General features: G+C 45.5%; 1 protein-coding gene across 1 annotated transcript in view; it reads right to left on the reverse strand.

Moving 5' to 3' along the window:
• Window positions 1-453: 453 nt before the first annotated feature.
• The window catches only part of LMAN2L (lectin, mannose binding 2 like), a 243,166-nt gene continuing 229,717 nt past the window's right edge, over window positions 454-13,902 (reverse strand). The window contains exons 7-8 of the mRNA XM_085634525.1: window positions 6,130-6,249; window positions 454-4,290 (exon numbers count right to left, since the gene is read on the reverse strand). Of these exons, the coding sequence (XP_085490651.1) occupies window positions 4,148-4,290; window positions 6,130-6,249 (263 nt within the window). The 3' untranslated portion in view covers window positions 454-4,147. The remainder of the gene's footprint in view (window positions 4,291-6,129; window positions 6,250-13,902) is intronic.

Genomic DNA, 13,902 nt, shown 5'->3' on the forward strand with positions numbered 1-13,902 from the left:
ATCATCTTACCAGGGTGGGACTAGGTGGCAAATGCTGAAGCATGTCACATTAAGTGAGTGAGTGAGTGAGCCATCCTCGTCCAATTCTTGGAATGGCCCAATAAATTAGGAGTAAAGTAGGTAGTGATAGCATGGATGTCAACACATCACTTTCTCACATCTCGCTAAAGTAGCGAGCTGAGTTAAGCACAGGATGTCAGACCATTTTTGGGTTTTGATTACTGACTAAGGGCAGGTGTGAACCCACTAATGCCCTGTATCTCTCCCCTCTTGTGAAAGAATTGAATTAACTATAACATCTAGTCAAAATAGAGACATTTGGACTCTTCTCCAGTTGGAAAAGAGCTAGAGAGCTCCGGTTTCCATTGGTAATCTTTTGCCATGCAGTATTTAGTGTAGCGTACAGTAAAGTGTTTATTTTCAATAAAAGTAAAGGAAGAATTCAATGCGGTACACGGGTGATAAGACACGTTTATTACACAGACATGCATTCAACAGCGGAGTGAAAGGAAAAAAAAAAAAACTACTCCCCGTAACAGGAAACAATGAGAATAGTTTGCAAAGACTTTAATCAGAAAAAAAAAAAAAAAAGTATAAAAGAAAAACGCACAACCCTAAAGGCTGGCCATCATCTCCAGCACAGAAATCAACACCAACTTCATATGCAACAAACAGATACCTCAGAAGCTCTTAATACCAAAGAGCTTGGTTTATCCCGTTCAGGTGATATGGAGTGGAGCCAGACCAAACGGTACTGCGCCCACGTAAGGACAGTTACGTCATGACCAAAGGGTTCATTAGGCTTTTTATATAATTACCAGTTTGGTCAGTTTCTAAAAAAGGAAGGATCTGTAATGCAGTTTCACTACACAGTGTTTGCTTCCTCCCATAAAGCAGTCTTCCTCCCCCCCACACATCACCCACTCTATAAAGTCGAAACTTCTGTCACAGGAGTTCTGGTCTCACAGCTAGTTCTAGGTATTATACAGGGCACAAAAATTGGACCCAATAGTGTCCAACAAATGGCCAGGAGACCGCCGTCCATGCCAGATTATCGGAATATCCACACAAGATAAATATGCTTTCAGTAAATTAATGTACAACTCATTTACAAGGTCCGGGGTGATCATGAACATCTGGCATCGATACTGCCCTGTGGTCCAACTATATACACCCCCTGCTCATGAACACAGACTTAGTGAAGTGGAGGGTCCTCCTTCCTTTTGGTTCGAGAGTATTACAACCAGACAGGCCGCTGATGGAGAAAATTACTGGGTGTTCTTTGTATCCTTGAGGCCAAGAAAACATACACAAGGCAGTTGCACACAATAGAAAACAAAAGCATTTCAAACCGCTCCTCTAATTAGGTTAAATAAAGAGGCAAGGCAAAACGAGAAGAAATACACCATCCCACTCCCAAAGGGAAGGGAGGATTCAAAAAATGTGGAACTGTAGTCCGCTATGGCACTACCAACACACACATTACCCAGTACACTCATGGTACAGGTTTCTACTTTATAGAGGGCACACACATTTTGGAGTACACCTACACATCTTTCGTACCTTTCCAATCCAAACACACACAACATAAGGCAGCACAGTGCAGATTCATTGTGGGCTCAGTGCAGCACAGTACTTTTCAATCAGCAAAAGCAGCTCGTCCCACCGTGCAGGGACAGAGGATGAGCCAGGGCTAAAGGCAAATGTTGTTCTTTCAGCTTCAGGGCGGCATCAGCGACATCATAGGATCACAGCAAGAGGCAGCATTATACCCCTACACCAGGCTAATACAGAATCAGGAACTGGCAAGGAATGATACTGAAGCTATAATGTGCATGTAAGTCCAGTTGCCAGGCCAGGGTTAGGAGCTCTATTACTAAGCATTTTGGAAAAGCTTAACTGTAATCATCGGCAGATTTTTTTTACCATATCCTCGAGTTGGACAGTAGCAGCTAAAACAGAAAACAGGTTATTCCAGCAGTCATACAATCCCAAAGATCCAAGTGAAGGCAGCAGAAGACCTGTAAATCCCTAGGATTCATCAAGGTTGTGCACGCAGTACAGCCTATTCAAAACCGTAAACTCCAAATCCAGTGTTATGAAAAGTAAAAATTAAAAACAGCCGACTGAAAGAACAAGAAACTGTACAATAATAAAAACACCCTGCCCAGTTCACTAACGCTCAGGCACACAATATCCCACTCCCACCCTCCCCAACTTCTAAAAACCCACAATCCTCACACACACACCGATTGGTGACTTGCTTCTTTGGAGAAAAACTGTCCACCCCGAACCCGTTGTCTAAAACTCAGACACATTAAGGCGCCCCCACGCCCCACCACCAACTAAAATCCAAGCACTTCTATCCTACGGAACAGAAATTGGGGAGGCACAGTATAAGCATCTTAAGAACTAGGAAACCAACTAATTTTGGGAAGAGGTAGAAGTGTACACACAGGAAATGTATCTAGCTTAACAGCTGCCAAATTCAATGCGCCTTAGTGACTGGGCAGATTAAAAGGCCAAACTCAAGAAGAAAAGGATCTTGGTAGCGCCTAGATACCGGGATTGTAGATGTGGGGCAAGAAAGATGCTTCAGATCAAGAGACAGACGAATGGGCAATAAGATTATGGCATATAAGAGACTGAAATTACGGTATGTGAGACAGGCTAGAAGGTGGCCAGACCTTGGAATTAAGCGCTGGGTAAGATAGCCACAGGGGGAAGGAGTCATTCTATCTCGGACATGACCTTTGACCAAAAGCCAGAGTTTTGCCACCTTGGGAAGAAATGAGGCCGATTGGGTGATCAGGGAATCCACACTTTAACAAGAAGCCTCTTTCAGGCCAGAAGGTAAAGCAGAGTGAAATAGTCCCGGGAAGGAAGGAGGCAGTCTGGGAGATCAAAGCAGACAGGTGTATACCGCAAAGCTTTGCTTCTGTGAACTGCAAAACTGAGTGCTCGCCACACCCCTAGGAGTTATGGCAGCCAGCTGTGAAAGAAAAGAGGCAGGTCCAAGCTGAGAAAATAGGGGAAGAGTGCTCAGACTTCTACACAGGAGGCCATCCCAGACACTCCACATCAACGTGTCAGGAAACTGTCGTACCCAGGAAGAGGAGGGTAGGAGAGGATGCTAGTTGAAGTATCAAGCTGAGCAGGAAGTGCTACTTCACAAAATGGCAAAGCTCTTTCACCCAAACTATACTGTGTGAGCTAGGGCAGCTGCTACTACAATTAGCGCACAAGATTACCTATTTCGGACTCGCATAACGTCTGATGTACAGCATCGACATACGCAGAAATCAAAAATGCGCTGCGGAGTTGGGCAACTCTTACTATTTAGCACTTAAAATGCCAGTGTTCTTGGCCTTCAATGCAGGGTAAGATTAGGAGGCAAAAGAGAAGGGCTGATTAGAGGCAGTAAATTAATTAGTCGAACCAACCCGCACTTTTGGGGTTTATTAAGCAACACTACTTTAACTTAGGGAAAGCGACCCTAAAAGCCAGATTGGTAGAAAGCTTAAATAATGCAGCGCAAGATTGCACAGGTTGAACTGACATGTTAGTACCATTAAGTAACTCTGAAATGGGCATGGCATTTTATATTTGCCAAATCTTGACGTTGGGTAGTAATCTAACTATAAGTCTCGATTAATCTTTCATTTGCCTTTTTTTAGGAAAACAAAATATATATATAGTATTAGTTGAGAGTTTCCTCCTTATTGGTGTAGGGATCATAGCAGGATCGCATGTAGGCTTCCAACAGCAAGAAGTAGTGAACAGGAGGCCTGCAACAACTAGATCTAACATCTTCGTTTTGAGAACAGTCCTTTTCTTCCCCTTTCCCCATCCCTCAATCTGCCCAGCCACCACAATACCCTTGGATAGCAGCACACCTCTCTTCTCTGCCATTAGATGTCCGAGTCTCAATGGCAGATGGCCACACATGGCTCCTTGTGTGTGTAATCCAGAATGGTGCTGGGTAGACACAGCCAATGTAAGCAGTCAAATATATGAGGTGTTTAAGTACACTTAAACAGTGCCAGAATCAGAGGTGCTGAAGCACAGTCTAGCCAGTGACCGCACTAGAGTTCATTTGGGCCTTGGGAGCCCTGCTGGTGATCGAACGCCAATTCCTCGCAGACCTTCAATAGAAGCGTTTCCGGCTCTTGTCCTGCCATTTATTGTACATGATGACACCGATCACCGTAGCAAACACCAGGCCCACCAAAGAGAAGAAGATGATGAGAAAGAGGGTAAAGCCACTCATAGGCTCCTCTGGGATGTCCACTGTAGGGAAAAAAGAAAGTGACAAATGGTAGACAGTTCTTTACCTCCAAAACCCCTGTTAAGGAGGCTCCTACAAAAGAACTCCTGGAGCCATTTCCACCACACCCACCCTCAAGAAGTAACTACTAACAGTTCCGAATAGGGCTGTCCAATATTCGTTCAGGAACACCTGAGGCTTCAGAGATTTTCAGGGTAACTACTATGTAAATTGCAGGTACATCTTGTGTTTAAACTTTAAAATGTAGCACATCAGCCCTCATGCACAAACTTTGGACAACCCAGACATTGGACTCTCATGCCCTCTGCCACTCCTCTGGCACACAGATTCTCCCAGATGAGCCCCAACCACCATCACATCATCTGCACTGTCACTGCCACTTGACATCTACGACCATCTTTAATTTCTGGTGGTGGTTAAGGATACACGAGAAACAGCAGATGCTGAAACAAGCATTGGAAAAGCCAATAGGCCTTGCTTCAATGTACCAACGCATGTAAACTCAGGCATCACAAAAGCGGTTTACATGGGTTTCATACACAAAAGTTTTTAATCACTTTAAATGCTGGGCTATCATTTTTGCCAGAGCGGAGAAGTAGTAGCAAAAAGCAATCACTTTCTGAAGTTAATGAATATAGGAGATGAAAAATTAAGTGTGACAAAGCGGGATGATTGAGTGAACTTCTCAGATGTAAAACATTCTTGTGCATGCCAATGGAACCATTTCTTGGGACGAAGAGTGGTAAGTCAAATATCTAACAGCGTGAGGAGAGAGAGTAATCCCTCTCAGGGTGGAGCCAAAGGACGTGTTGTTAACAGTTAAGCAGACAGCTGCACTGTCTAGTCTGACCTAAAAAGAAAGGGTGTAGTGGGGACAATAGTTCATGAGAGTGAAGATTAGTTCTGGCTAATGCACCCTGGATCTAGACAAAGACCAGAAACCAGACCATGCTTTGGACATAACCGCACCTGCATCTTTCTTTGTTGATGGCTCACAAGCCCCACTTTCCAGCCCACGAGCAGAAGAGTCAGCTTAAGCAATGGGCCAGAAAAGCCGGCAGGAAACTCCATATGGCATTTGTACTGGAATAATGTCCTAATAGAGATGTGAATCCATAGCACATGATGATTCTTCTCTAGAAAGAGCCAAACCAGTATTTATAAAAAAAAACACTAGCAGAAGGGATTGAATTGTACAACCACTACATAGTGCATTGAAACAAGACTAGCAATAGAGTCACGTGGCCAGAGGATGTCTAACTCCCTAGGTTGGGCTCTAAGCACTCACTTCAAAAAGGGAAAGCATGAAAGTAGAGTGCTGCTGTCCTAGCTATGGCTAGAGGGTACACTAGCCTGTTTATCCTACAGGATTAATCCTTTCTGCATGAAAAAAACATGTAATCTCACTTCCAACCCACCTCTTGTCCCCTCCCGTCCAAACGAACCAATCCATCCATCCATCCATCCATCCATCCATCCATCCATCCATCCATCCATCCATCCGTGTGCAATTTAATACTCAGACTCCGTTCATCATCAGTTCGCTTACTGGTTTCATTGTGAGGTGTAGTGCAGAAGTGGTGATTGGTAGACGCCCCCATACCCCTCCCCCCTCATCAGCTGGCCACGTTTCATAGCACTTATGGAGCCAAACAGTAGATGGAGGCACGCAAAGCATACACTGCAACAGGACAAGATGCAAATAGCCTTAAAGGATCAATAAAGTGGTGAAACTGCAGGCCTCAACGGGGGCAGAGGGACACAGCAGGATGTTTTATACTCTGGTCTTCAAATAAAGGGTTCCCACATGGTCTTCCACATACCCCAAAAACATGACTTACAGCCAGGCAGTTTCATGTTGTCGACGCTGGGTATGAACACTTCCTTGTCGGCCTGATCCTCAGAGAGTGTACGTTCTACAGTTAACTGGTACAGTTTCAGTGACAAGATATCATGATTATCTGAAAGGAAATAACAGGTTTCAGAAATGTTCAGTAATACTCATCTCACTGGTGAAGCAGCCCTTAGCATGCTGGGAGTTTTTTTTCTTTGAATCCAGGCAATCAGCAATTACTGGCTGAAATCCTGGGTAGATTCTGTTGCTTACCACTGATTCCAAGGCCACAATAGTAGTGCACTCCAATTGGATAACTAAGATACTCCTTTTGAGCATTTGGCTCTAAAGGTATCATCACATGGGTCGAAAAGCAAAGGTCTACTCAAGGTTGAGGAGCAGGTTAGAAAATCAGGCAAAATAGTTCACAGTACATAACATTCAACAACATCACTCACCAGTTAGTTCTTCAAGGCAAAGAAGGGGATATTAGCAGGCAAGTAAATAGGTCTGGCAAAAGAGGATTTATACAAAAAACAACTGGTGTCAGCATCTTCTGGTGCTAGATACTAGCCCTAATATAATGGCATCTTGGCACTAGATTCTCTTGCGGAAACCTTTCCATTATGGGGTGAATACTGGGATTTTGAAAAGGACCTGGATCCTTGGGTTCAACTCTTAAATAAAAAAAATAAAAAAATAAAAACACAGAACCTTAAGGTAGATCATAGAAACTGCTTCTAGGTCAAGATTCCCCAAAATATGTCTTCCACTATCACATGGTACCCTAGCTGAAATTACATGCGCCATACGTAAAAACTGAACAGTTCTAGAATAAAAAGGTGCCATCCCTTAAAAAACATGTACCCCACAATATATCTTGTAAAGATAAGGGACACCAGGCAGCATAGTCTTTTGTGCTCTTCTGGTGTTGTTGATGAGGATGTTCTGGTGACCCAGTGGTACATTAATGAGTTAGATCACTGGAGCAGGACTGCCAGTTAGTGACTAAACTGGCAGTACCTGCTTATGTAAGGACCGGATTGAAACATTAGCCACCATTCGCTAGGTTGGTGCTAAGATTCTTTTTTAGGTCTTGCCTACCTGGCAGTCCAAGCTGTCTAGTTGCGATTAACCTACTGAAGGTGTCATGATTTCGGCCCCCATGCGCCTGCAAAACTACACCTCCCAGAAAACCCAGCGAAAAGAGGGGGAGGAGCCAAGGGGTTTTAAATCGCCTCTGATACGCGCAACGTTGTGCGTAAATGACGTTAGGAGAAGTAACTGACGAGCGGCTGCTCGCAGCCCTGAGTTCCCGTGGGTGGTGTTCCACGCCGCGGATAATTGAATCAGGGAGTTGGTGTTTAGGCCGAGGACTCAGCATTCTCAGCGTCAGTAGAGGATCGTTGCTGGCGAGACCGGGTGGCTGCTGAATGCCGACGGTCGGCGTCGGCGTTTCGCATAATTTTCCGAGGAGCTAGTAAAGACGCCTCCAGCGGTGCCCGGTTTACGGACTAGAGCGGACTGAAAGACAACCGCAAGTATTCCTGAAGCTTGGCTTGCACCCGGGGGAGCTGGGGCGTGAGTTCTGACCTTAGTACCTGCAAACATTTCTAGCACGTATCTCAGCGTGTTATAATTCTGATTGGGATTGAGTTACGAGATAATCAAAGTCCGACGTTTATCCGGAATCATTTAAGTTGAACCATTTGTTTCTAGGAGCAGCTTGACATTCAGGCGGATTGGCATTTAGACGGTTGCTGTTCATAGAAGCGGAAGTCAATTTCCGTAAAGCCGTTTTGAAAGGCAAAGCTTTGTGTTCTCGTTCTGGGTACCTTCTGAGAGTAAGAGGGTACACGGTCAGAGACCTATTTCACGCCATACCTATATATCCAAAATAACAGAGCTGCTCATGCCCTACCAAGGTTAAAAATGGCAAAACAAACATGTAATTATTGATGGTGTGAAAGGGTTCAAAGTGGTGCACGACATAAATAAGTGTTTTGGTATGTATGTGAGCGCACAGATATTATTCAGTAGTTCAGAGAGGTAAATGCAAATTAGTGAGACCTACTGAGAGTAGAAGTCTATTACTGCATTCTATTGTTTGTTGTCTATTAACTTTCTTTACAGGTTCTACTCCCCGCTGTTCCCATCCTTCCCTTCCCTCGCTTGACTGCTCCAGTCTTCCGTGCAGGAAGTTGGTGACGTCGAGAGATGGACCCCATATAGCGTCGCCCGAATCCTGATGAGTATCGGACCTGGGCCTGATTCCTAACAGAAGGCTTATAAAACAAGCATTTGCAATGCAATAGGTCTCGCATTTACGCAACTTTAAGCTATTGGCATTGTAAATGACTATGCCTTTTATTTATGTTTTAAAAACAAAAATCAGTCAGTCAGTGATAACTTTATTTCGGCCATAAGACCATAAAAGTGCACATAAGTACATAGCAAATACAATAAAACAATAAATAATTTTACAATTTAAAAAGAATTAAACAACACGTTATCATAAGAGAAATGAGTACAAAAATTAATTTAAAAAAGTTCGACTCCTGCGCCACATGCCATATAAATAGCGAGATACTGCAAATACAATAGGGGGGTCGGTGTCATAAGTTAGGGACCTAAGGGCCTGCTTAAAGTGACGAAATCCCAAATTCCTACAAATGGGAATTAACCAACATTTTCTGATTGCAGAGTATACAGGGCAGAAGAACAACACATGTGAAACGGTCTCCAATTTGTAATTACATGCGGGACAACTATCCTGATTCTGCGTCTGCCACTTAACTGAAAAGGACCCGACTGGTAGAGTGCCGTGTCTTAGCTGAATGTATAATTTTCGAGCAAGCGGGGGTTCGATTAAATCCATGAATTCCTCGAATTTTGAGTCAGATTTAACTGTGAGGAACACAGAAGTCAATCTACCCACCGTTACAGAGCTCAAAAGTATTTGAAGATTCCGTATATATATCAGTGAAGATAATTCTTTCTTTGTTAGCCCGGTGCAAAAAGTTTCTGGGGAAGCCCAGAGTTCCGGGAGTCCTAGACAGGCGCTAGCTACTTTGATATGTTGGAGCCAGGGAATCTTTTTAGATTTAAGGAGAGGCCAGATCGCAATGAATTCAGCTCTGTATGGGGCCAGTTCGGGAATCGACCACAACCTTTTCCAATACAAAATTGGTCTAGCACTTGCAATCTCATCTATTGAGACTAGGCCAAGATCAAATTTCAATGGAGTCAGAGGCGTGCTAGAGGGGAGCCCTACAAGTGTTCTTAAAAAGGACTGCTCAACCTTGGTAAGGGTCTCTATTTGCTTATGTCCCCACAAATCAGCCCCGTGAATTACGGCCACTCTGGCCTGTCGACAAAAAATCTCCAAAACAGGGGACACTGGTTTGTAGGTCGACTTTTTAAAAACTTTATTGAGTCCCCCTGCCAACTGAGAAAGCTTAAGCGTCGACTTGGCTATCTGCTTATCCCAGTTAAATTTCTCAGTCAGAGTAAGGCCCAGGTAGACAAAAGTTTTAACCCTTTCAAGGGGAGTGCCATATAAAACTGGGTTTGGACGTACCCGCTTAGGGGGGTTGAAAATCATAAATTTTGTTTTCCCCAGGTTGATTTCCAATCCCCGCTGCTCACAGAACTTTACAAAACCATCGAGTGTGTTTTGAATGCCCGATGATGTTCTAGACAACAACAGGGTGTCGTCTGCGAACATCAGAGCGGGCACTCAAGCTGTTACCAGTTTTGGGGCATCGTTGTTTGCCACAGAATTCAAATGGTCGACAAGACCATTGATGTAAAGGCTAAATAGTGTGGGAGCCAACACACACCCTTGGCGGACACCTTTGTGGACAGGAAATCGATCCGTAAGGTCACCATGCTTGCCACATCTCACCTGGGCAAAGTTATTTTCATGGAGCCTAAGTAAGACTGCTAGCAAATAGGGCGGGAGGCCCAAATCAGCTAGAACCTGCCACAATTTAGCTCGTGGAACTAAGTCGAAAGCTGCCCGCAGGTCCACAAACACAAGGTAGAGGCTGCCACCCTCCACCTTGGCTGTTTTCCAATACAGGACATGCAGGCGAAAAATCTGATCGACAGTTGAAATACCAGCCCTAAAACCTGTCTGGAAGGTAGAAAGGATCCCTTTCTCTTCAATCCACTCCAGGACCCTATCCAGCAGGATCCTCCCCATTAATTTTTGGGAAGTATCAATTAGGCTAATGGGCCTGTAGTTGGAAGGGGTCACAAACAAACAAAAATAAAAGGCATCATCATTTGCAACGTCAATAGCTAAAACTCGCATAAATGCGAGACCTATTGCATTGCAGTTGCTTGTTTTAAGAGGCAAGAGAGAAAGGACTGTTCGCTAGCTCAGCCTCGCCGCCTTAAAGCAGTTCAGCATATTGTGTAAGTTTGTCAGTCAGCAGCCTGCTTGCAATACTTTCAGAATTGCGCCTGCATTAAATACTGTTCTCCGAGATGCGGTTCCCAGCTCCGCGGCACTCTTTCCGTGTTTTATACCTTGGAATGATGAGCCACTGAGTAAGTCTGCCGCAGCTCTCAGCAGTAGGTGCACTCGCACACCGAGCTTCCTGTCCATCTTTCCAGGTTTCTCCTCAACTTACTGGCAAAGTACGTGGGAGGCTGAGAAGCGCCAAAACATGGACTGTAATCTGAAACAAACCGAAACAGTGGAGTGCGCTTCCGGCTTTGCTTTTCCTGAGCGCCTAATCGACAACCAACATTCCGTCCATCAATTGTGTGTCTTTTAATCATCAACCGCAGCATCGCCCACAGGAAGTCGCCTCGCGATATCTCCTCTGCCCAATGCGCCCCAGCCGAACCTCACCCCCCAGGAGCCACTGGGGCAAGGCACAGGCCTGCAGCTGTGGACTCCTGCCGTGCTCAGCTGGATGGATCCCCCGCTGGAGTGGGGCGGGTCTGACAGACTCCACCTCAAGCTCCAGTGCCGTGACAGGAGCAGTGGCGTGCTTGAGGCAGTACTCCGGTCCCGTGCAGGGGGAGACTGGTCACCCTCATGGTAGGGACATCCAGTCTGTTAAGGAAAAATGGGAGGGGTGTTACAGGGGGTGGGGAGGCCTCTCTATGTTTTACAAAATCTTAATGCTCGATTGGGACTTCAGCATAGGTATTAGAACGTGCACTCGTCAAGGATAGACTACATTGTGGGACATGGTGTGACCTTTTATGGACCAAACCAAATGTATTGCTCTCATACCTGTGCTTAAGTATGGTGGCACAGACAGGACTCTTGGGGAATAGTTATCTGCCATTGAGTGCAAAGGCGAGGGCTCACTTGACTAGAAGTGCAAATAATGGCATACCGCGGAGCATGCTGGAAGATCGGCCTCCGCACAGTGTAGTGCTGCATTTTATCCTTAGTAGTAAGTAGGAGGCTGATGCGTGGCTCCGACGTCATAGCTCCAGCACTCACAGATCCGTATCATATAGAATATACCCCATACCACCTGTCGTACACAGGAGCTTGTTTCTTTTCTCTCGCGGAGTGATACAGTGTAAACTTTTCAGACGGTCAGACAGACACTGCTCATGCAGTACTGTGACAGAACTGTAGGCATGCTCCTGTAAACACGGCAATTCACACCAGATAAACATGCAGCGTCACCTCCCGCTGCAGGGGCAGACAGGTGGGGGGTGAATGATTAGCTAGCATATAAACCGGACTGACTTCACCATGTTTAGCAATGATTCTGCAGTGTCGCATAGCTCATCGCACGCGGGGCTCACCGCGCCTATCGCTGTCTGGCCTGCCCTCACAGAATATATATTTACCTCCAATAGCCTTCCACCTGTATTTGTGTTTTTCCTAGCCCTCCGTTCATTTCCACTTTCAGCCTGGCTGCAGACCTGGGGAGCTCGCGGGTTCAGGGCAAAGAGACTGGGCCGTGCCCGCTGCAAGGCAACTGCGCCATTACCTACCTGAACAGGGTGTTACTCAGTGCGCCTTCCCAGACACCTTCGCGGCGCCCAATGGCTTCTATTAATACCCGTGTTGACTAAACAGTGCCCTCATTACACGTACCTTAAGAGAAGAGCTCATGCCCAATTGGCCCTAATTAGGTTGTGTTACGCCAATTATTCACCCACTTCCAGACCCTCCGAGGGGCAGCGGAGGGTGCTCCTGGGTGAGCAGCCCTGGGCCTGGCATGCGCATCCGTGCGGGGTGCTGAGGGGCCAATTCACTACAAGAGACCCCACCCACTCGCCTTGCACCCAGAAAAACAAAAAAAAAAGTCCCTCTGTTCGCCAGACACAATATCTTTGTATTCTTAATGCCAGCCATTTATTGAGAATCATTTATGGTAGCAGGAAACCTTTGATATAGAGTGTAGAAGTGAGTTTTTAATCCCACTTATTTTAAAGCGCAGAGACGGCAAATGACGTTTTTGATTACTGTGGGAGGATAAGTGCAAAGTCTGCTGAAATGGAATAATGTTTCGATATAGTGCACTGGCCAGAAAAAAAGGTTTGTAGAAAATGGCCAGAAAATGTGGGTTTACGGCCAGAGGTGCTAATTTTAGAAGTGGGGAGAAAGGCTCGATTCTCCGCAGCTCAACATCCTGTGATTCTGGGCAAATCACAAACTTCCGATGCCTAAAAAAAAAAAAAAAAAAACAAGCATTTACAATGCAATGGTCTCGGCAATATTATAGGTAGAGCTATTGGTATTGCTCATTATTTTTTTATCATTTTTGTATCCCTAAATAAATGGCATTGTCATTTCTATTGGCATTAGCTTTTTTTTTGCATATGTGATACCTATTGCATTAGCAGAGAGAGAGTGAGGTAGTGAGATAGAGAGAGTGAGGTATTGAGAGAGAGAGAGTGAGGTATTGAAATAGAGAGTGAGGTATTGAAATAGAGAGTGAGGTATTGAATTAGAGAGTGAGGTAGATAGAGAGTGAGGTAGTGAGATAGAGAGTGAGGTAGATAGAGAGTGAGGTAGTGAAAGAGTGAGGTAGTGAGGGAGAGGGATGTTGTGAGGTAGTGATATACAAGCATAGAGTGATGTAGTGAGATAGAGAGAGAGGTAGTGAAAGAGAGAGTGAAAGTGAGTCAGTGAGATAGAAAGAGTGAGGTAGTGAGATAGAGAGTGATTGAGGTAGTGAGTGAGAGAGTGAAGTTGTGAGCTAGAGAGTGAGGTAGTGATGTTTTGAGAGAGAGAAGTTGTGAGATAGGGAGATAGTGAGATAGAGTGGAGTAGAGGTGTGATTTATATTTGCATAATGGCATGTTCACATTGTGCATGGTGTTACTGTGCTGCTTCCCATCCCCAGAAACGCACACACCTGCAGTGGCGTGATGCAGGGTCCTTGCCTAGTTCCAACCAAGGCTTCAGGAGTGGATGGGAGGGTGGCCTCACACAAGGGAGGCGCAGGCTCGCCTGGGAGAGAGGGGTTAATGCCCCGCCCGTGCCTTCAGTGCGACGCTGTGCTGACGGCGCGGGATCTGAAGTCCAGGGCGCTCCCAGCTGTAAAAGGGAGTCTGCAGGGGGGGGGCGCAGAGCTGAGGGCGCTCCTGGAGCAGAGAGCCAGTACTGTAGTGGCCTTCCGTGGGGCTGTGGTGTCCAAAAACTGCTTAAGTTATGCGGAGCATGCTATTTTCAAAATTGCTCATAGAAACTGAAACACACGCGCCTACGAATGTGAGTGACACACACACACACACACACCAGATAAAAATCTAAAAATCGGCGGAACAAGGTTCCAGTCTCGGCGTCGCC

The sequence above is a fragment of the Triturus cristatus genome, chromosome 11 (genome assembly GCF_964204655.1).
Source record: "Triturus cristatus chromosome 11, aTriCri1.1, whole genome shotgun sequence".
Lineage (NCBI taxonomy): Eukaryota > Metazoa > Chordata > Amphibia > Caudata > Salamandridae > Triturus > Triturus cristatus.